The sequence below is a fragment of the Schistocerca americana genome, chromosome 1 (genome assembly GCF_021461395.2).
Source record: "Schistocerca americana isolate TAMUIC-IGC-003095 chromosome 1, iqSchAmer2.1, whole genome shotgun sequence".
Taxonomy (NCBI): Eukaryota; Metazoa; Arthropoda; class Insecta; order Orthoptera; family Acrididae; genus Schistocerca; species Schistocerca americana.
In genome coordinates this window covers 770491172-770515294 of record NC_060119.1, presented here as the reverse complement: position 1 = coordinate 770515294, position 24123 = coordinate 770491172, and the positions used below count along the sequence as shown (strand labels likewise).

General features: G+C 43.3%; 1 protein-coding gene across 1 annotated transcript; it reads right to left on the bottom strand.

Moving 5' to 3' along the window:
- Window positions 1-7467: 7467 nt before the first annotated feature.
- Window positions 7468-23884, bottom strand: LOC124594096 (WAP four-disulfide core domain protein 2-like). Its single transcript, XM_047132448.1, has 2 exons — window positions 23458-23884; window positions 7468-8222 (listed from the first exon to the last, which is right to left on the bottom strand). The coding sequence occupies exons 1-2, from the start codon at window positions 23882-23884 to the stop codon at window positions 8053-8055; spliced, it is 597 nt and encodes a 198-aa protein (XP_046988404.1). The 3' UTR covers window positions 7468-8052.
- Between the last annotated feature and the right edge of the window lie 239 nt (window positions 23885-24123).

Here is a 24123-nt window from a genome sequence, read left to right as displayed (position 1 = left end):
GTGCTGCAATCTTCTTATCATGGATTGAATGGTATCCCTTATCACTTCGGCATTTACCGAAGCACGTGCTCTGACAATTCTCTCTCGTATATCATGCAAATAGTAAATATTCGCCGAATACGAAGTATCCGTCAAACGTTACATTGACATGTAAACACCATTCGACCGTTTCGCAATACAACACTAATACGAAAGGTAAGACTAGTATCGTCGAATCAAGCGAATGTGAATGATGTATTCCTTGGAAGAACAAGTCGATGAGCTTCTCAGTTGCGGAGAATGCCAACGAAATTCAGTGAGAGCTGGAGACTTATACGCTGAAAGATATCCTCAATGTACTCACCCTACACATCGTGCATTTAAATATGTGTATGATAAATTGAGAACAACTGGATCTTTAACGCATCGGAAACATATCCAGCATAAGAAAGTTACTGACGAGCAAACGGAAATTAACTGGTGCGGATTGTATGCGTCGCATTGAATTCTGCCCACGGCTCTACTTCAGATTCAGAGCGATGACATATTTATTGATTTGATTTTATTTACTGACGAGGCTACATTCACGAACTGTGGAAATGTTAACTTGCATAACATGCATTGCTGGGCAATTGAAAATCTATGTTGACTGCGGCGAGTTGCAAACCAAAAACTATGATCGGTGAATGTATGCTGTGGGATTCTGGAGGACAGAATTATAGACCCCTATTTCATCGAAGGAAATCTTAATCGTCCAAAGTACAACACATTCCTGCAATAAACATTAGGGCTGTTATTGGAAGAAATAGCTTTAGGAACACAGAACAGAATGTGGTATCAACACGATGGGTGTCCGGCACATTTTTCGCTGATGGTTAGAAATGAGTTGCAGAGACAATTTCCAAATCGTTGGATTGGACGTGGAGGAGATGTGTCGTGGCCGGCTCGTTCGCCAGACTTGACGCCTCTGGATTTTTTTCCGGTAGGCATTCGTAAAAGACATTGTTTATAAAGACGTTCCAACTGCACCTGAAGATAAGCGAGAGAAAACTGTCAGAGCATGTGCTTCGATACGTGCCGATGTGATTAGGAATACTACTCAATCCATGACAAGAAGATTGCAGCACTGCATTGATACCAATGGCCATCACTTCGAACACCTTCTGTAAATGGACGTTCATGCGGCCTTTGCGACCTTCGTTGACATCCAAAGACCTTACTGTTACACATCATTGGATTCATCTCGATAGTCAATATCATAAAATAAGTGCCAAACTATAGCATCCCATTTAAAAAAACAAAGTTGACCTTCATATCTCTGAAGCGACCCCACCTAGCAACTAGAAACCAACGTCATATTATGGCCCCCGTTGTCCCATGATACTTTTGTCCCACAAACTTTTCAGCTCCTATCATAGTTTTGGATATAGTTAGTGACTCACCCAGTACAGGTTGTTTCTAAAACGAATATAAAAAATGAGAGACCTGTAGAGTGGGTCATAACAAGCACCTTCTACATAATAGCCCATGTCCGCACCCCATAGCATTGGGCGCTAGGCGTCATTTAATAGCGTCGCGTGCGGCCGGGAAGATAGTCAAACGCCCCACCATCAGAGTCGACATAGTAGCAGGTCTGCAGGGCAACGTTTTCAATTTATGTGTGACATCAAGGTAAAAGAGAGGTCGTGTTGACGTTTCGCGACCTTTATTTGCAAACACTTACAAACACTGCTCGAAATTACGCCCTATTGCTTGAATGCCTAATGTGCAACAACGCCTGAGTGGTTGCCGTTCCCGTTCAAACACTCGAGACAAAGAGGGTATGGCTTCAGATACTGCCATAACTCACGCTATCAGCTCATCATCCGTGTCGATAGGTGCTTCGTAAACAACAGGTTTCATGAATGAGATTTTCACTCTGCAGCGGAGTGTGCGCTGATATGAAACTTCCTGGCAGATTAAAACTGTGTGCCCGACCGAGACTCGAACTCGGGACCTTTGCCTTTCGCGGGCAAGTGCTCTACCAGCTGAGCTACCCAAGCACGACTCACGCCCGGTACCCACAGCTTTACTTCTGCCAGTATCTCGTCTCCCACCTTCCAAACTTTACAGAAGCTCTCCTGCGAACCTTGCAGAACTAGCACTCCTGAAAGAAAGGATATTGCGGAGACACGGCTTAGCCACAGCCTGGGGGATGTTTCCAGAATGAGATTTTCACTCTGCAGCGGAGTGTGCGCTGATATGAAACTTCCTGGCAGATTAAAACTGTGTGCCCGACCGAGACTCGAACTCGGGACCTTTGCCTTTCACGGGCAAGTGCTCTACCAGCTGAGCTACCCAAGCACGACTCACGCCCGGTACCCACAGGTTTCATGTGTTCCCAGACGAAAAAGTCATGGGGCATCAGGCCGGGGGGAACGTGCAGGCTATCCGCTGGCCCACAGTATCCTATCCAGTTCTCTCCATTCAAATGATTTCATACCGCATGAGTGAAGTGCGCATAGAACGTTGGTACCACAGACGCTGCCGCAAGTTGATGGGACGTGTTCCAATAACTCTGGAAGTGTTTCCTTTAAGAGGGTTATATATCTGTTTGTGTTCAGCCGTTAGCGAAGCATGTATGGACCGGTCGGATTATCGCCTACCAAACCAGCTTAAACACTTACGACGAAGCGCTCTTGGTGATCAGGAACGAAGATAGGGTGCAGATTTGCACGTGCTAACACATGTTCACTGTGGCTGCTGAACACGCATTCCCTTGTGAATGATGCCTCATCAGAAAAAAGTACAGTGTGGGAAATAAAGTTGAATGGCACGCTTCTGCAAAAACCACTGGCAGATTTCAATGTGATGCGCAAAATGTTCTGAGTTAAGGGCTTGAACTTTCTTAAAGCGGTAGCGATGCAAATCATCTTCATTCCACACACTCCAGAAAGTGGAATGGCATACACCCACTTCTCGAGAAACATTCCGCGGGCTTGTACAGGGTGTGTTTTGCAGCATTGCTAACGCCCGCTCTCCAAACTCTGATGTACGCACTTTGCGTTGACGACCGCGTCCGTCTGGCTTTCGCACCTACATCGTAAAATAAAAGCATCGGTTTTCGATGTAGGTCTAAAGTGCACTTGCGCCATTACGACACCTTGTCAATGGACAACTCACCTGTATCTCACAGGGACCTATGGATGGCGACGAAAGTGCGTGGATGTGGCACACGACGATTGGGAAACCACTGGACGTACAAGCTTTGAGCAGCCAGAGCATTTCCATCCGCTCCCCGTAAGCATAGTTCATGTCTACCCTTTCCTTCCAAGAAATAGCTCCATTACCAGACCGCTTCACACAGTACCAAACAAAAGTGTATCCTCGTTTGTCGACACACTGACGCAGGGCTAAATGGACTCTGTAGTGTGCACAGGTGTCACCCTCTGTGCGACATCGTATCAAACTGGCATGAGCACTGCCAAACGCGACGCTTTCGTATCCCAACAAATGCTGTAAGGAACACCCTGGTTTTGTCCCGCCCGGAATACCTGCTACCACGTCGGCTCGGATGGCGAGCTGTGTGCCTACCTACTTGGCGGGGCGCGACGCTGGCAAATGACGCCTACTGCCAAACACATGCTGGACATGGGTTGCTGTGCGAAAGTTGCTTGTTATGACCTATTCTACTACCTTCTCACTCTTTACATTCATTTCAGAAACAGCCTGCAGTAAGTGGACTATTAGGTTGGTGCATAAGTTCGTTGTATTTTTGTTTTGCATGTTGGTATTCCGTGTTGAACTGAGTTTATTTATCGATTTTTTCTTGTAGTTTACTGTTGCTATCTGGATTTACATATTGTCATTTTGTCATTTTGAGATAGTGAATGGAGCTGTGCACCCCAGTGTGGTGTCACCGCCAGACACCACACTTGCTAGGTGGTAGTTTTAAATCGGCCGGTGCGGTTCTGGCGCTGCAGTCCGAAACCGCAGGACTGCTACGGTCGCAGGTTCGAATACTGCCTCGGGCATGGGTGTGTGTGATGTCCTTAGGTTGGTTAGGTTTAAGTAGTTCTAAGTTCTAGGGGACTTCTGACCTAAGATGTTGAGTCCCATAGTGCTCAGAGACATTTGAACCATTTTTTTAAATCGGCCGCGGTCCATTAGTACATGTCGGACCCGCGTGTCACCACTGTCAGTGATCGCAGACCGAGCGCCACCACAAGGCAGGTCTCGAGATACGGACTAGCACTCGCCCCAGTCGTACGGACGACTTTGCTAGCGACTACACTGACGAAGCCTCGCTCCTTTGCCGAGCAGATAGTTAGAATAGCCTTCAGCTAAGTCCATGGCTACGACCTAACAAGGCGCCATTAGCCTTACATAGCAATTGATACTTATCGTATAAAGCATGTCTCATCAAGAACGATGTATACAACAAGGATGGATTAAAGTTAAGTATTCCAAAACCTACGTACTTTTCTTTATAGCATTCATTACGTATCCTATTTCAGACCTCACGCCATGCGTTGCGGTCCCCTCAAAGCACACTGTGTCGGCACTTCTGTCGACACATCACCCAGAAAATGGAGTGCCGGGTGGAGAAATGGGAACATTTCCGATATTTGAGTTCAACAGAGGGGTGACAACTAGAAACATTTTCACCGTCTATAGGGTTAATGCCATTGGACAGAGCACGGCAAGAAAATGTATTTCTCGTTTTAATCAGGAATGTTTTGACATTAGCGATTCTGCATGTGCGGGAAGGCCTTATGGTTTGAAGAAGATAGTTTAAACGTATTAATCCGCAATGATCCACGTCAGAGTATTCGAGAAATGGCAGATGAGATGAACTGTCATCATTCCACCATCGTTCGACATTTTGATGAATGAGGAAGGTTCAAAAATCGGGTGCATGAGTATCGCATGCTTTAAGGCAAAATCGCATAAATTAGCTGATGGCCGTATGTGCATTTCAGTTCGCTCGTCATGAATTGGCTTCTGAACAACACCGAACATTCCTGTCCTGTATCGTTACCGGTGACGAGAAATGGGGGTCTTTATGCTAAAATACGGAAAAGAAAGGAATTCTTGACCCCAAACAAAGGAGCAACTCGTTGTACAAAAACCTGCACGCATCGAAAAAAGATAATGTTACGCATCTTGTGGAACAGTGACGGTGTGGTGTACTACGTATTGCTTCCCCGAGGTGTAACCATCACTGCTGACATTTACTGTCAACAACTGAGATGTCTTGCAGACGCAGTCCAAGAACAACGACCAGGATGACAGCTTGAAGAGATGCTACTCCGCGATAACGCCCGCCCGCTTTCTACTAGACTGACAAAAAACACTACAAAGGAGTTTGGTTGGGAAGTCTTTCCGACCTACCTTATTCACCTAACCTTACACTCTCAGTCTTTCACCTTTTCCGCTCTATATCGAAAAACCTTCAAGGAACTTAATTTTCGGATGAAAATGCTCTCCGAACATGGCTCGAGGAGATCTTTACCTCAAGACCACAGGACTTCTACAGTCGCAGAATCGAAAGTTACCCCAGCGGTGATAGACTGTTGTAAGTAGTGAAAAAAAAAAAGAACCACTCCGTCTACAGGCCACAAGTGGCCCATCGGGACCATCCACCCGCTGTGTCATCCTCAGAGGAGGATGCGGATAGGAGGGGCGTGGGGTCAGTACACCGCTCTCCCGGTCGTGTAAGAAGTGAAGGAGAATGTATTATTGATGACTAAAGTCTCTGTTACGTGTATCTGTTGTGTTTATCAATCTTATGGAAAAACGCTACGAATTTACGCATCAACCCAATACTGCACGTAAGCAACATCGTCACTCTTGAATTTATGTTTCTGTGTCTTTTTCTTGCTCTTAACGAACCAATATGTATTTGTCAGTATTTTCAGTTACGTAGTACCTTTTCCAAAATGGTTAATTCTGTGGTCAAATATCCTGATTCTGTTGAGCTTCTTTTTAGTAATACAGCCCTATTTTGTTAATGGTACTACAAGCACTGAAAGCAAAAGAAAAAGTGGAAATAAGACAGAAAAGAGACCACTGTTTTTAAGGCAAAAAACGCATGCATTCTTTTCCATATTTAATATCTATGAAGAGAAAATTAGTCGTGTGGGTGAACCATTTTGTAAATTAAAAAGCATTTTGTGGCTGTTGACTAACACGTGGGTCTTCGAGTGTAGAACGATGTTATCGACCATTTTGCTCTTGCACGCCTATGATTATACACCAGAATTTAATATTTATTTGTGAAGAGTTATATATTAATTAATGATACATGAGTTTCTTTAAAATGGTGTTTACATTCATACACACAACTCAGATAACTTCCAAGGAAATTTCTCTTAAGAAAAAGAAGTTTCGTGTTGATATTTTTTTCTTCAAACAATTTCATCTGCAGTATAGCATATTCACATTCCATACATCAACAACTACCTACAAAGAATTTGAGGAGGCAGAGTGCTATCCAGTGACTTGTAAAGTAAGGTGAAATATCATTACCAGAAGGCTATCGAAGTGAACATCAGACTGAGTCTTCTGAAACCAACATTTCTCGGAACCTAGAGATTCCGAATATATATAAGAAACGAAAACTATGCCCTAACTGTGGTGGTCTATTCATACGAGTGACGAAACATTCCAACAGAGTTCAGCATGCGCAGTCGTGCTACGAGGTACGTTATCTGTCGTCATACGAAGACAGGACTACAGTTTTTCTTGCTTTTTTTCAGGTTTTTGCCTCTGCCCGTCTATGATTTTCAAAGTAGGTAACCCGCAACGCTGACCTTAATTCTATAATCTGATAGGGCCTAGGAATCAAATGGGAAAAATTATACCGACTGGCACACGTTTAAGTGTATCGCATGTCATATAAAGATTAATTACTCACCTGAATATAGCAAACAACAGAGATGAAAAGGGAAGTCATGTCAGAGGAATTGCTGTGGCTGGTTTATGAGACTTACCAAAGACTATATGAATAAGTAAAATAGGACAATGAATAACAACTCGAAAATTGGTTCACAGATCAGTGGTTTAGTACGTGTAACCCTGTTCGTGACGATTTTATCTTGTGCTCTACTTACCTTTAAATTCTCTCAACTTCTTCTTTATAAGAGATCGTGGGGGCGAGGGTGGGGGGGGGGGGGGGAGTTGGAGGGCGGGGAGGAGGGACGTAATCACATTTCAGGATGGTATTTTCCCAGACGTCCAGACGTAATCTTAGGACAGAAAGGGCGCCGAACCTCGAACATTTGTGTTTGTAGCCTCGACACTTACCCACTGACACGTCATACGATGCTGGACCACCAATCTGCGATCAAAATCATGAAAAGTTTGTCAACCTTTAAACATACGTCGATTTCTTATCCACAGAAGGAAGTGGGGACATTACATGTAGTATGGAATGTTATCATGGAAAAAAATGGAAATGAAGTGCAAACAAAGTGGGTCTTTTCAGCTACAGTAACAACAAAAGAATAAAAATTGATGCAATTTATTATACATACTCGATGACATATTCACAAGTAAAGATGCAATAAGCAAGTAACAAAGATTATTTGTCTTACATCTAACATATTTACAAAATTGTAGTGGTATTTTTTGTGTAATCTCTTTGTAAAGAAATACAGCGAAAAAAACTTGTGCTCTCATAGTTGCACGAAATAAAAATGAGGACATTAAATAAGCTAGATGAAATGAGTTGTGTCTATTCTAATCGACAGAGATAGGGGAAATATTTACAATTGTTTCGCTACCTAAGGACACAGTCTTAAATGTCTCGTGAAAAGACACGGCTATATTCAAATCAGACAGTCATCGATACATTTACTTGTTCTCAACAAAAGACAATGGAATAACTGTACAAAACTGTTTGAATGTGTGCTACTGACAAAACAAAATGAACCTGTATTACTTCATTTGGAGGCTCACGGCACCATTGGAGGTAATAACGTTGGACTTTGTTTCCTAAACTTTCCCATTTTGCAAAATGGGAATGAGTTCAGAAAGCCAAAAATGTAGGGAAACAAGGACGCGAATTGAGTGTGAGGTGAGGTGAGGCAGTCAGTAGTAGAGCAGCGGCTCCTCTGGGTAGGCGGGCGGCAGGCAGGTGAGGCCGCCGCAGGCAGAGCGGCAGCACTTGAGCGGGCCGCGGCAGTCGCCGTCCAGCGAGCAGCGGTTCGAGCACACCCACGGCTTGCGCGGCGGCGGGTCGGGGCACGTGCCCGCCTTCACTGCAACAAAAGCGCACGTGTCACCTCGCTGCTCTCGGAAAACTGGGTGCGCTCGTCGAAATATTCAAAGTTGAACACCAACAAACAATACAAGCACCGTCTATTCAGCAGTGTACCGTCAATAAATTACGCTGAATGAAACGAAGAGTGTCACACCACGAACATCTTGATGGAACGCTACCTAACTGCATAGTTTCTATGCCTGGGCTATATACGGATTAAAATTAAATACGAGGGTTGCTCAGAAAGTAATGTACGTCACTTTTATCACTCAGCTGAAGACAATGCTACGAATGCGAAACGTTGCGTACGTATTATTTGACGTCTCCTGAGTGAGCGCGGCAAGTTTCCATTACTTCCGACAGATAGCGTAGCTCCAGGACAGTTTCAAAATGGCGTCTGTAGGTGATGTACGTTACAAGTAACATGCCGTCATTGAATTTCTCACTGCAGAGAAACAAACTGTGGCGAATATTCACAAACGCTTGTGCAAAGTCTATGGAGCATCTGCTGTCGACAGAAGTACAGTGGGCACAGAGGGTGAGGTCATCAGAATGCGGTTCGGTGAAGCTCCACAATTTTCAGCGGTTGGGGATACCATCCACCCTACAGCCCTGACCTCGCCCCCTCGGACCTCTACTTGTTTGGAGCATTAAAGGTTGCCATTTGTGGAAGACATTTTGAGGACGATGAGGAGGTGATTCACTCAGTGGAGCACTGGTTTTGCCACCAGGACAAGGATTGGTACCGACAGGGCATACACACCCTTTTTTTTTGCACTGGAGGAAGGGCATAGAACGGGATGGAGATTACGTGGAAAGTTAGGGTGTGTAGATAAGACACCATTCTTTCATGTGTGTAATTCTCATTATGTTCAATAAAGAACTGTTGAAGAAAAAAATGCGGTGCATTCTTTTCTGGGCAACCTTCCTACTTATGCGAGTTTATGTGCATTCCAATACAAAAAAATTTAAATGAGACATCATGAAGGAATTTCCGAATGATACAGATCCAATAAACCACACATATTCCCTGAAATTGTAATCATTTGTTTGTCTGTACATGTACATAACATCTGCTGCATTCTATCCCATTCAGATAATTCCTTTGTGATGTGTCTTTTTTTCTCTTAGTGTTTATCTACATGTTGTTATTGTGGTCTTCATTCCGAACATTGATTTTATGCAGCTTTCCCTGCTACTGTATCCTTTGTAAGCCTCTTCATCTCAGAATAACTACTGCAACCTACATCCTTCTGAATCTACTTACTGTATACATCTCCTGGTCTCTTTCTACGATTTTTTACCCCTCCATCACTCCCACTCCCCCCCCCCCCCTCACCACACCACACACACATTTCCCTCCACTACTAAACTGGTGATCTCTTGATATATCAGAATGTGTCCTGTGATTTCCCTAGATCACTCCAGGCAAATGCTGGGATGGCTCCTTTGAAAGTGCACGGCCGATTTCCTTCCCCATCCTTCCCTAATCCTAGCTTGTGCTCTGTCTTTAATGACCTCGTTGTCGACAGGACGTTAAACAGTAATCTCCTCCAGAATGTGTCCTACCAACTAATCCCTTCTTTTAGTCAAGTTGTGACACAAATTTCTTGTCTCTCGGTTCTATTCAGTATCTTTCCATTAGTTATGTGATCTGCTCATCTAGTCTCAAACATTCTTCTGCACAATTTCAAAATCTCTGTTATCTTCCTGTCTAAATTATTTATTGTACATGTTCCACTTCCATACATGGATAAACTCCAGATAAATACCTTCAGAAAAGACTTCCTAATATTTAAATCTATATTCAGGGTTAACAAATTTCTCATCATCAGGAAAGCTTTTCTTGCCATTGTCAGTTTACATTTTATCCCTTCTCTACTTTGGCCATCATCAGCTATATTTTCCCGCCCAGCTAGCCGCACAGTCTAACGCACCGCTTCCTGAGTGGGAAGGCGCGCCAGTCCACGGCACGAATCCGTCCAGCGGATTAGTGTCGAGGTCTGGTGTGTCGGGCAGCCTGTGGATGGTTTTTAAGGCGGTTTTCCATTTCCTCAGAGAATGTGGGCTCGTTCCCCTTATTCCACCTCAGTTACACTATGTTGGCGATTGCTGCTGAACCGCACAATAATCCTGAGTTCGGTGTGGGACCGTGGTGTGGTGGGAGGACTGCTGTGGCCTGTCGTGGGGTTGTGAACCACTGAGGGCTATGGCGGGATGAAGCCTCTCCGTCGTTTATAAGTCCCCAGTTTAATACACAATACACACAATCATTTATTTTGCTGCCCAAATAACAAAAGTCATCTACTACTTTTAGTGTCTCATTTCCAAATCTGATTTTCTCAGCATTGCCTGATTTAAGTCGAATGTATTCCATTATACTTGTTTTGCTTTTGTTGATGTTTATGTTACATCCTCCTTTCAAGACACTGTCCATTCCATTCAACTGCTTTTCCACATACGTTGCTGTCTCTGACAGAATTACAATCTCATCGGCAAATCTCAAAGTTTTTATTATTTCTCCCTGAACTTAAATTCCTGCTCTAAATTTTTCTTTGGTTTCATTTACTGCTTTCCCAGTGCACAGATTGAATAACATCAGAGATAGGCTAGAGCCCTGTCTCACTGCATCTATCTACTTATGTTACAGAAATGCATGCTTGCATCTCCCATCCTTTACGAGGCTAGTTCCCTTGTTGAATGCTGCTTGTTGATCAACTGTTGGCTAGCTAGTCTTATCACAACTTCACCAGAGCCCGGTTAGCTGCCATTTCTCGGAGTTCCTACAGGGTCTTCACACCTATGAATTGGTCCCAGGGCACTCGAGTCTCCACACTACTTCGTCTCTGTAGGCTATAATCGACTTTGAGTTGCTAGCCTCCCCCGACTTGGGCGAGGGACTGGTCTTCTGAAAGGAAGAAGATGGGAAGTGTCAACTACTTGGGAAGTATGATAGAGGAAAACAGAAGAATTGAGAAAGAGATCATTGATTTAGGCACACAGGCAGAAGCATTCCTGCAAAGTGTTAGCAGCTTGGTTTGAGACAAGGCATCCCACAAAAAGGCAATGAAGTAATATATATAGAAGTTACCACAACCCAGGAGCAATCTATGCATCCGGAACATGAGTAATGAAGAAAAGAGATGCAGGCAAAATAAATGTTCAAATGTGTGTGAAATCTTATGGGACTTAACTGCTAAGGTCATCAGTCCCTAAGCTTACACACTATTTAACCTAAATTATCCTAAGGACAAACACAAACAACCATGCCCGAGGGAGGACTCGAATCTCTGCCGGGACCAGCCGCACAGTCTATGACTGCAGTGCCCTAGACCGCTCGGAGATGTAGGCCCCCTAAGCAGATTGCAGGTATGTGTAATGAAGTTCCTGAGAAATAGGGTAGAAGTAACAAGGAGAGATAGGATCAGGAGTGAGAGGGTAAGGATAATAGTGAAAGAGGAACCCTTGCAGAGTAGGTTAGAAACATCAAGGCGAAGACGGTATGGAAACTTAAAGAGAATAAAAAACAATAAGATTATCAAGAAGATACATGAAATGAAGATGCGAATGAAACCATCAAGAGGAAGACCATGGGACTGATGGCTGAAAGATATGGAGGAGTGTGCTGAAAAAAGAGGAGAAGACTAGACCAGAGAGAACACACAAAGCAGAAAGATGATTGGAAAACAGACCTAGATGGCAAGACTTACGTTCCAAACAGACCCAGTCTGAGACTGGAAACGGTTCAAGATGATGATGATAACGATTATGTATGCATGTCCCACATCTCTTCCTCAACGACTGGATCGGTTTCAACCAATCTAGTTATACGTATCACTTACTATCTGGAAAGGAGCAAATATGTGGCGCCATAGAAATATAAGTCGGGAACATTTGGAACCACCTCAGCCAAATTTGTTACATAAGTGACTCACTACTTGTGTTATTTGCAACAAAAAAAAAGGAAAAGAAGGAACTGTGCAAGTAATATACCTCTACAACTCCTAAGGGTAGGAGTGAGATGCTGTGTCATGAAAAAAAATGTTAGATAAGAATGAATAGACATCATCTTTCAGATGTAGAAACACGACTGCTAACTTTCGTTTACGCCGCACAACTTCTTCTTGGTGTTGCAATTTTTTCTGTCAGTGTACATTCTCCTGCATTGCCCACTAGTGCCTGTGCAGGATCTAATATCCAACGACAAACTGTGAGTCGGAAGAAAGCATAAATCTACAAATAGTCCATCACTAAATAGCTACAGAGGTGCTAAAATGAGATGGTGATTAGTGCGAGTGGTGTTTAAAAGTAGCTAACATCGCTAAAGTTCGGTAAGACCTCAGGGCCCGAAGAGGTCCCTTTTGTAGTTCTAATGAAGTGCTAGTGAATTAGCTCCACTGTTGATCGTGCTTTACTACAGAGAAATATTCACACAGATTGGCAACGGATTAGATCACTCTAATCAACAGAAAAATGCAGTACAACTGATGCGTCACTTACTTTACTCACATCTGTTTGTAACAGAACTGTAGTACACATTTTGAGATCGAATACTATGAGTAACTGCAACAAAATACCTTTTTCCATGGCAGCTGGAAAGGAGATTCGAAGAGATCGATCATGCAAAACAGAACACGCGCTCTTCACGCAAAATATACCTAATGATAGGATAGAGGAAATCAAACTCATTCGGTGTTTTTAAACCATCTGATGCCTTCAGATCGAGTCAACGAACGCCATCAAAAGAAAAGATTTACCTACGGGACATCTAAGCAGCTTCCCGACTGAATCGCGAGTTTCCTGACGGCGAGGACGTAGCATGTTATCCTCGAAGGAGAGTCATCTGCAGACTCTGACGTAATATCTTGTGTACTCTAGTGAAGGTGTTGTTTGACCTAAACGAAAATTAGTAGTCGTGTTTCTGCATCTGAAAGGTGATATCTATTCAGATTTCCCACCAGTCGCATAAGAGTCGCGATAGTATCACCACTATGAGGATTCAAATCAAGTTTGCTTGAAATACATGCTGCAACGGTTGTGAGTGTAACTTACCTTTGAGACTGGATGTAGTGAGTTGATGTTAGGCAAATACTCCCGAGTTTGAAAGAGGTCGAGTAATAGGGCTACGAGAAACTGGCTGTTCCCTCTGCGATATTGTAGAAAGACTTGATAGGGAAGTAGCCACCGTACATGAATGCTGGCAGCGGTAATCACGAGAATGTACGGTCACAAGGAGACTGGGCTCGGGACGGTCACTTGGCACTCCCAAGAGGGAAGACCACGGTGTCTGGCTTATGACTCTGGCGCATCGCACTGCATCCGCAGCAGCAGTTTGAGCAGCAGCTGGCAACGTGGTGCCACATCTGTTACAGATCGGTTACTTGAAGGACCGCCCCTAGCCAGATGACCTGTAGCCTGCATTCCACTGACCCCAAGCAGCCGCCATATGAGACTTGAGTAACGCCAAGCGAGAGATCACTGCAGGACAGGATGGAGGTTTATTGTGTATTCTGATGAAAGCTGGTTCTTCCTCTGTGTCAGTGATGGCCGTGTGCTGGTCAGAGGGAGGCTAGTTGGTGGCCTGCAGCCAACCTGTCTGCATTCTAGGCACACTCGACCTACACCTGGAGTTGTGGTCTGGGTGCGATTTCGTATGACGTCAGGAGTACTCACGAGGTTGTCTCAAGCACCCTGACTACAAATTCGCCCGTCACTCTGGTGACGCGACCTGTTGTGCTACCACTCATGAACTGTATTCCAGTGGGTGTTTTCCGAAGATATAAATCTCGCCGAAATACCGCTGTTGTAGCCCCGGCATGGTCTAAAGAGTGTCGACATGTTGCCTTGGTCCGCGCGATCATGAGATCTGTCTCCAATCGAGCACAGTATGGTACATCAGCGGTCATCCTGTACTGAGCAAAAGAGTGCAAGATGCATGGAATTCTATCCCTCAGAACTGATATCCAGCACCTGTATAACACAATGCATACACGTCTGCATGCTTGTATTCAACATTACACCGGTTATTAATCTACCAGCATTTCATATTTGCAATGAACTATCTCGCTCTTACGTTAAACTGTGATTTTGCAGTGTTAATCACTGAAATGTGTTACCTACACTAATGTATTCCAGAAATTTCATTACCCTGTGTTGATTATTTTTTGGTGTTGCGATTTCTTCCCGTCTGTGTATTTCCACTGCTGTCCAAAGTAGACTTATGATGTATCCTAGCTGAATAACCCACGCGCAGTGTATCCGTGAGTGTGTCGGCCGGCACAAGAGTAAGACGGCAAACAGTGAGTAGGCAGCCGCATCCTTCCCAGAAGGCAGCCGTGACACACGCCGGCATACAGCAGACGGCGGGGGCAGCCCACACGCTGGCTGTCTGGCCGGGAGGCGCTGACGTCAGCTGGCGGTCCTTTATAGCTGCTAATCCTGTTGTCGGATGACTTAACGCCAGTTCTGGTAGCGTACACGCAGAGAATCTACAGGCTGTCTCAGGAGGAATGGTCAATATTCAGGGATATGACAGGAACGACCAATCGAAGCAGAAAAGTCTATATATAAAACACGGCGACAAAGAACCCACTTGCAAAGTCGGGAATATACCGCATACCATGTACTTGCGGAAAAATGTATGTTGGAATGACTGGGCGATCAGTCAACACCAAGATCACAAAACATAAGCGGCTGTGCAGGTTGGGGCAGGTGGAGAAATCGGCCGTGGCAGAGCACGCGCTGTGTGAGACGGACCGCATAGTAAATTCGCCAACACTGAAGTTCTTGCTGTAGGGAAGAGCTATCGCAGTCGCTTGTTCAGAAAAGGTATAGAAACGCACAAACACAATAATATCTTCAACAAGAAAGAAGAAAGCCTCAAGGTGAACGGATCCTGGATTCCCGTGCTGCGGAGAACGACCGATGCAGGCAGCAAAGGGAGAACCGCACTGGAAATGACTGATGAAAAGCCCTTCGACGTTGGCGTGCCAGGTACATATCATCTGCGGCCGCGAGCTCGGCTCCAATCCACCATCAGCAGCGGAGGGTGAAGCTTTGACAATGCCAGACACAAAATAATTCGAGAATAATTAGGAATGCGGTCTGAGTGAGGATCATGAAATGTAGGCAACATACATTACATATCATAAGCTAGTTTTTTCTGTCGATCTGACGCTGCACGTGAGATATGAGCCCACCTCAACACACCATTAGGTCAATAGCAACCAAAGCTACGAGTGGAATCGGTGGCGTAACACTGAAAGATGTGAGGTCGATTTCATCTACTTGGAAGGGAGTGACCGATGTTTGCAGGAATGCAATATTAATTCTTCTTACTGATAAAAGAAGAAAACTTATTAAAGCACCTAAGCATTTCTTCAGGATCAACATGATGAACGAATATTTGAGATTACAAAAGAAAACAACACCTGTGTGTTGAAGATGTGAAAACTAAGGCATTTACTAGACATCACATCCTCTTCGTTTCACTTATTTACAAATCTAAAGGAATTTTTGCTTGTAAAACATTTGTATCCAATGAAACTATGCATTGATATTCTACAGACATTTTAAGCTCTTCACGGCGTAAAATAAATACGGTTTATTTTCTTGTTCTTACTGTTTCCAAACAGCTGTTTTTATTGCTTCCCCCTATAATTGCAATCGATTTCGAAATCAGAAGGCTTGCAATCGGTACAGGCAAAGCCCAAAGACATACCGAGTTAGCCGCAACCTGAAGAGCAGCAACAGAAACTAACATGCTAACTTAAATACATAAATTTTCATTGCTTATTTTCGAGTTTTTCTTTGTAATTGTCATTCTGTATATGGTTGTTGTTAAGTTATATGGAAAAATCAAAGTCTCAATTATTGGATTATTAGATCGTACACCGAGCAAACTGAAAAGGAAACGAAAGACAAATTTGGAAATTGGATTAAAATTAAGACAGAAGAGAAAACCCTTTAGGATTTGCCAATGACAGGGACGGCCAATGACTCGGAAGATCAGTTTAGCTGAATGGATCGTGTCTTGAAAAGAGCTATGAGACGAACTTCAACAAAAGTAAGACAAGAGTGATGGAATGTAGTCGAATAAAACCAGGCGATATTAAAAGAATTAGATTAAGAAAAGACACACGAAAATCAGTCAAGGAGTTTTGCTGTTTGGGCAGCAAAATACTTCTGACGATGACCAAAGTAGAGAGGATATAAAATGCAGAAGGGCAACAGAAAAGAAAGGTTTTATGAAAAAGAGCAATTTTTTAGCATCGATTACAAATTTAAGTGTTAGCAAGCCTTTTGTGAAGCTATTGGTCTGGAGTGTGGCCTTGTCTGAAGGTGAAACGTGAACGATAAACAGTTGATACAGTAAGAGACTGTAAGCTTTCGAAATGTGGTGCTACAGAAGAATGTTGAAGATTAGATCTGTAGATCGACTAACTAATGAAAAGGTTCTGAATCTAACGGGGGAAAAATAGATTTGTGGCACCACTTGATTAAAAGAAGGGATCATTTGATATAACACATTCTGAAGCATCAAAAGGTCGTTAATTGGGTAATGGAGGCAAGTGCGTGGGGGGGGGGGGCGGGGCGGGGGGGGGGGGGGTTTGGAAGGGGTTAAAATCGTAGAGAGAGACCAAGGCTTGAATGCAGTTAGAAGGTTCAAATGCATGTAAGTTGCAACAGTGATGCAGAGATGAAGACTTCCACAGAATGGACCAGCGTGAAGAACTGTGTAAGACCAGTCTTTGGACTGAAGACGGCATAAACGACAACAGAGAACTTTCAGTATATTGAATGTGTTATAGTACAGACAAAAATAAATAAATAAATCACGTGGGTTCCTCTTCAGGTAAATAGTGCGGGAATCGATGTGCAGTACGCTCACAAGTGTATCACGTGAGCATTAGGCAGCTCATTTATGATCTGCCTCGTGCTCACATTATGTACTTGCGGATGCACTGTACATGATCACATATTATGTACCTGAAGACGGAGCGGTTTGGATTCGAAATCGGTAATGGCCGAGCGGTTCTAGGCGCTTCAGTCCGGAACAGCGCGACTGCTACGGTCGCAGGTTCGAATCCTGCCTCGGGCATGGATGTGTGTGATGTCCTTAGGTTAGTTAGGTTTAAGTAGTTCTAAGTTCTAGGGGACTGCTGACCTCAGATGTTAAGTCCCATTGTGCTCAGAGCCATTTGAACGATTCGAAACCGATGGCACTTAAAATAGAAAACAATAAAAAGAGCTGTTTGGGTACAGAAACAAAACAGGGGTAAATAGAATTCAAAACACGGTTGTTCTTCTTGTTACAGAAGTTTATTAGCCCAGATCACACAAAAATACACAAAGATTACTAGTTTTCTATCAGATCTCAACAAGGACACAACATGAAAGTATGTTATACACGTCTTCTGTATTTTATTTGTAATTATTATGCGATGTTCGCACAGTTGTTCTTTTATTCTATGATGAGAGACAGTGCTATGGAATGTCATCTCTATAAGTGGTGTCCAGTTAATGTGAACAGTAGACGAAATGGATTGGCCCTGCAGAAACTTTTCCTATACAAATGACCTGAACATGACGGTTTAATTTCGATGAAACTAGTAATCTCTGTATTTTTGTGTGAACTGGACGAATAAACTTCTGTAATATGAACAACGGCCGCGTTAAGAGTCTGACGTCGCCTTCAATGGTATTGACAGTGTCAGGTAATTACCATCAACAGCAGTCGTTCTACGCCGTGAAAGGTTTAGCAGCTCATGTTTCGAGTTACATCCCTAAAGAAGATGGAAGTTTCAGAATCGCGAACTCACTAACTGTAAAATACTCACTAACAATGCGCAATGAATTAAAAAGGGGTCCGCATCGAAAAAATTGCGCAGTCTCAACAAATTCTTTCACTGATAGGACGATAAATTTTAATCTTTCCCTAACACACCGAAATAATTAGGTTTTTTCAGTTCTTTTCGGCTAGTCCCGGCGGGGGTTCGAGTCCTCCCTCGGAGATGGATGTGTGTGTTTGTCCTTAGGACAATTTAGGTTAAGTAGTGTGTAAGCTTAGGGAGTGATGACCTGAGCAGTTAAGTCCCATAAGATTTCACACACATTTGAACACTTTTTTTCAGTACTTTTGGAGCATACGACTGTGGGGAAGAAAAACATGAACTGCGATAAAAAGTGTAAGGTTCTGAAATATAATGCTAAAGAAGATATTTGAAAATTAAGAGGATATATAAGTAAGAAACGTAGAACTTTATGCTAGTCTCACCGACCTTAACAAAAGGTGGGAAAAGTTACTTCGACATCCGCTAGCACCCAGTAATAGTGAGCTCGAAATAAGAGGTACAGGAAAACTAAAAATTGTTAGGGTACTCAAATAGTAGAATATTTACATCAGCTTACTGAGGACATTGTTTTCTAGTTGGTCATACGTACGATCAGGAATCCACAGAACGCTCCGTGAGACTCTATATCAGTGGAAATTAAAGGAAGGCCTGGGTGCATCAGGATCACACACGACTCTTCTGACACAATGCAACAACAGACATATTACTGTAGGGATCGGGTATTTGAAAAGTGTCGAATTACCGATTTGAGTTGCTGGTAAAATACTTTACTTATACAACCAGTTTCAAACGTCTGACCATTGTCAGGTTCATAACAGTATTCACAGCATCATGCTAGGGGAAGTATAAAATCGTTCTCGATAGGTGATAAAACCACGAGCAATACACTGTTATCATATCGTAATATAAATTATGTCGTTAATTTATAAAAACTGTGTTAGTGAGTGTATTCATTCATTTTAAAACTATAGTCGGCTTTAACACTGTGAAGAGTTTCACACCACACAGAGCTGACTGAACAGCTGACCACTGCGTACTGGTAGAACCAAACAGGGATCAGCTGCTCAGTCGCCTCTGGGTGGTGTGAATCTGTTCGCAGCGTTAAAGCTGACTATAGTTTTAATATGAATGCATACACCCACTAGCACAGTTTTTAAAATTAACGACATAATTCATATTACTATATGATAACAGTGTATTATTCATAGTTTTATCGCCTGACGATAACGACTTTATATTTCAGCTAACTGATGCTATGAATAGTGTTATGAACCTGATGATAGCAGACGACTGAAACAGGTGTATAAATGATGTATGTTACCAGCAGCTCAAGGTGGTAGTATGACATTTTTTTTTTAATTTATAAGAGCTGTGGGGCAACACTTCCTCAAAATTGGGTATTTGTCGGAGAGATTTCACAGGATGTCTCCACACTCTTCGTTATTGAGGTTATTGATAACCGGACACGTTGGAAAACCACAAAATCCGATCTTCACATTTTCAGGTCTAGTAAAATATTTGATAAAGACCATTGAAGTCTAAATCATACTGAACGCATCAATTGTAAGACAATCTTGTCAGTTACTGAAGACGACTCGGATGTAAATGGTTGGTTGGTTGGTTTTGGGGGAAGGAGACCAGACAGCGAGGTCATCGGTCTCATCGGATTAGGGAAGGACAGGGAAGGAAGTCGGCCGTGCCCTTTGAAAGGAACCATCCCGGCATTTGCCTAGAGCGATTGAGGGAAATCACGGAAAACCTAAATCAGGATGGCCGGACGCGGGATTGAACCGTCGTCCTCCCGAATGCGAGTCCAGTGTCTAACCGGATGTAAATGTCACAGAACGATCCCTTTCAAGGCTATGGAGCTATATTTACATGGCGGTGCTGCTGTCTAGAAGTCGTTAGGTGAAGAAGTGAGAGACACCGCACAGAGAGATGCAAACAATGCTGTGTTTGACCTGTGGAGCACAACAAGGTTTCATGTCACAGAGGTTAAAAGTACGCAGTATAGCACTAAAGAAGTTGATCCAGTTTTTAAAAACTGATATATTGCCAATTGGAAGTATGCGACCTTCGTATATGTTTGTGTAGTAACTTATTTAGTCGAGATCGCTTTAATAATAAAAATATTCACATTACCAGTTTCGACAGGTAGATGCCATCTTCAGATGTGCTTAATTTACTGAAAAGCTTCATACAGATAACTGTGAACGAATATGATTAAGCACTTCGAACATGTCATGTGACAATATGATGGGCAGCTTATCTTTCATAGGACCTGCAGCGTAGGATATGTCAGCAATTTACATATTTATACGGAGTGTCCAAAACTCGTTGCTGTGAGATATTAGTTTTTATTTCTTTTCCTTTCACTACAGATTCGTCTCGACAGAATTTCCATTATCGAGTGACCTGTGGTACAATGTGGGTGACTATTTTTATTATACATATTTATGTTATAGTAGAAAATTGTGCATGGATTGCTACTTACGTATGTGTTGTCCAGAAGGACTGACACTCATATAACACCGCAGGCAACTACATTTTGACTGTCGTTCAATATTTGGTGAATTAAAGTGGTAATTAATTTGTAATTTGTTGCGATGATAATTTGACAGTTTTGCAGCTGCGATGTTGTATGTTTACAAAGTATAAGCACTGTTACACAGATGTCCTATGCATCATTTGGTTACACGTGTATCTATGATTGCTGTATGTTCGTAATAGTCTGTGTCTATAGTGATCGCAACTGCTATTTTATAGGTGTTTATTAGATGGGCGCTTTTTATTTGATGCGTATGCTTTTGTTAACTTCTGTTTTCGACAACTTTTCGAATTCATTCTCATACGTATTCTACTGACTCTCTCACATATGTTTTCAGGGTATGTATATGAGCAACGCTAGTAACGTTTTATAGTGCCGTGAGCCATATTTGGCTCTGCACAGCGGTTTGAATTTATCGGTTTTCTCTTTCGAGATTTTCAATGAAATGTTTTAAATAGTATTGATGTTTAAGATCCGTCGGTTCGATCAGTATGCCTTGTGTTTGGTTTGTTATGTGTATATAAATTTCAAGTTCTTCTTTTCTTAAGGATGTATAGAACGACCGTCAAAATACAGTTGAAAATTCTAAGCAACCATGTACCTGGCATTCTTTGATTTTCAAAAGGCCTTCGATTCCGTGAAACATAAAGTGCTCTGGCAGGTGTTGCGGAAGTATGGCATACTACAGAAGATCTTAAACATCATAAAATATCTATATGATGGCTACAAATGTTGCATACTGCACAAGGGAAATACGACAGAGCTCATAAAAGTAACGACTGGAGTCCGGTGGGGTTGCATTTTATCTCCAACACTTTTTCTACTTGTTCTAAACTCAGTTATGAGAAGAGTCACAACAGGCAGGAAACGAGGAATCCAGTGGGGGATCCATGAACGTCTGGAGGATTTGGATTTTGCAGACGACATAGTTTTATTAGCTCAAAGGCTGACTGATATGCAAGCTGAATTAAACTTGCTGAAAGAAGAAGCAGAGACTGCTGGCCTCAAGATAAATACAGGCAAAATAAAGGAAATGAGAGTAAATTAAGGGAACATGGAGGTGCCACTGTTAATAGGTGAGCAGTGGGTGGAGACTGTCAACTCATTCCTGAATCTGGGTAGTATAGTGACGGAAGATGGTGGAGCTGGAGATGACGTGAAAAAACCGCATTAAAAAGGCAAATGCTGCCTTCATACAATTGTATCCAATATGGAAAAATAGAAATATCTCGTACAAAACAAAAATCCGTATTTTTAATACAAATGAAAAGGGTGTCCACTACGCCAGTGAAAGCTGGAAAATGGATAAAAAGATAACATCCCAGTCACAAAGCTTCATAAATAGATGTCTTCGACGCATCATGAATATCTGGTGGCCAGAAAAAAAATGTAATGAGGAGCTCTGGCGAATAACAAACCAGATACCTATAGAAGAAGTGGTTCAAATGGCTCTGAGCACTATGAGACTTAATTTCTGAGGTCATCAGTCTCCTAGAACTTAGAACTACTTAAACCTAACTAACCTAAGGACATCACACACCTCCATGCCCGAGGCAGGATTCGAACCTGCGACGGTAGCGGTCCCTCGGTTCCAGACTGTACCGCCTAGAACCGCTCGGCCACCACGGTCGGCGCCCTATAGAAGACCAGATACGAGAGAGAAAGTGGGGTTGGTTGGGGTACACCTTGGGAAAACCGGATGGAGCCATCGAGAAAAAAGCATTGCAATGGGATCCCCAGGGAACAAGGAAGACAGGAAGACCAAGGGGCACATGGAAGAGGACAGTGGAAGGGAAAGCAAAAAGAGTTGGCAAGACTTGGGAGAATTGAGGCAAATGGCCAAAGACGGATGGTGAGTTCTGGATGCCCTATGACCCCATAGGGCCAAAGGAATTAAGTCAAGTAAGTCAAATGACTTCGTGGTGTCCAAAATGCTTAACTATATTTCAAATGGTTCAAATGGCTCTGAGCACTATGGGACTTAACTTCTGAGGTCATCAGTGCCCTAGAACTTAGAACTACTTAAACCTAACTAACCAAAGGACATGACACACATCCATGCCCGAGGCAGGATTCGAACCTGCGACCGTAGCAACTATATTTGTTTTTGAGCAACTGTATGAAGCCGTTTAGTGGATTTAACTCGTCTGAAGGAGGCAACTAGTTGGCAAAACCAGTTATGTGAATATTACTTAATTTTATCCATTGTTTTTCAGTGTTTCGTCCGCGACTGTTTTACTTTCGTAAAATGAAGAACAAACCGCCTTCAGTCACAAGTTGCGTTTATTTACTGCACTGTGCATTTGGAGCCCTTTTAGTGATTGACATTAGGTTTTTTAGTTGTTTGCCTGTTGATATTACATTATTGTGTTACAACATTGTATATTGTAGATATAAGTGTAACAGCGTTAATAATAGTTAGTTTCATATTATTAATAGTTAGTTTGATATTACGTTTTTGTGTTACAACATGGTATATTGTAGATATAAGTTTAACGGCGTTAATAATAGTTAGTTTCATATTATTAACGCTGTTAAACTTGTATCTTCAATATACCATGTTGTAACACAAAAATATAATATCAACGTGCAAACTTTTGTAAATCACTGAAAAGCACCTGAAGATGAGCCTCCAGGGCTCGAAATGCATAGTGCAGTAAATACACGCAACTTGTGACTGAAGGCGGTTTGTTCTTCATTTTACGAATGTGAATATTTTTGTTCTATAAGCGATCCCAATAAATTATCGTCAAGCCAGTCGAAGCGTTACATGTACGATTGGCGTTATTCCATTGATGAAAGAGCGACGAGAGGCGAGCGCGGGTACTTACTGATGAGTGGCGCCCTGGAGCGCGTGACGGGCTGCGAGCAGACGGCGCCGCCGCACGTGGTGGCGCAGCACTTGAGCTGGCCGGGGCAGTGGCCGTCGTAGGCGCAGGTGCGCTCGCACACCAGCTGCGGCAGCGCGGGCGAGCACGCGCCCGGCTTCTCGTAGGCGCCGGCGGCCAGGGGCGCCAGCAGCAGCGGCAGCAGTGCCAGGGGCAGGCGGGACGGCGACATGGCGGAGACAGAACGCCGCCGCCCGCCGCCGCCCCTTAATACCTGCGCCGCTTCCGCCGTAGGTCCCGCGTGCCTCTCCTTCCACACCGCGCTTGCTTCATCCAGTGCCCCCTCCCCAGCGGACTCGATCGTCTCGCTGCAGTCGCTTCCAGCGAACTCCTCCCTACTTTTTTTCGACGGAGACGCTGCCGTCGGCATTCCCGACACGCCGGTGTGCAATTACTTTCAGACTCGCCCAATTAGGAAACGAGCCACGGAATTCAGTACACTCGCGTCTTACTCTTCTCGGATGACGTGGAAACCGTTGCATTTTGACGTCAGGTAGTTACATGAAGTCGTATATCGCGTGCCAGTCTGTCTAAGAAACGGACGTCCTCTGTGCAACCAACGAGGAAGGAAACGAACGGAAAAACTCAACTAAAAGAAGATGTGGGATG

Coding starts and splice junctions, on each gene's coding strand:
- LOC124594096 (XM_047132448.1), bottom strand. CDS start 23,884: ATGCCGACGGCAGCGTCTCCGTCGAAAAAAAGTAGGGAGGAGTTCGCT. Junction 8,223..23,457: donor CTCCAGGGCGCCACTCATCA/GTAAGTACCCGC, acceptor CTTTTGTTGCAG/TGAAGGCGGGCACGTGCCCC.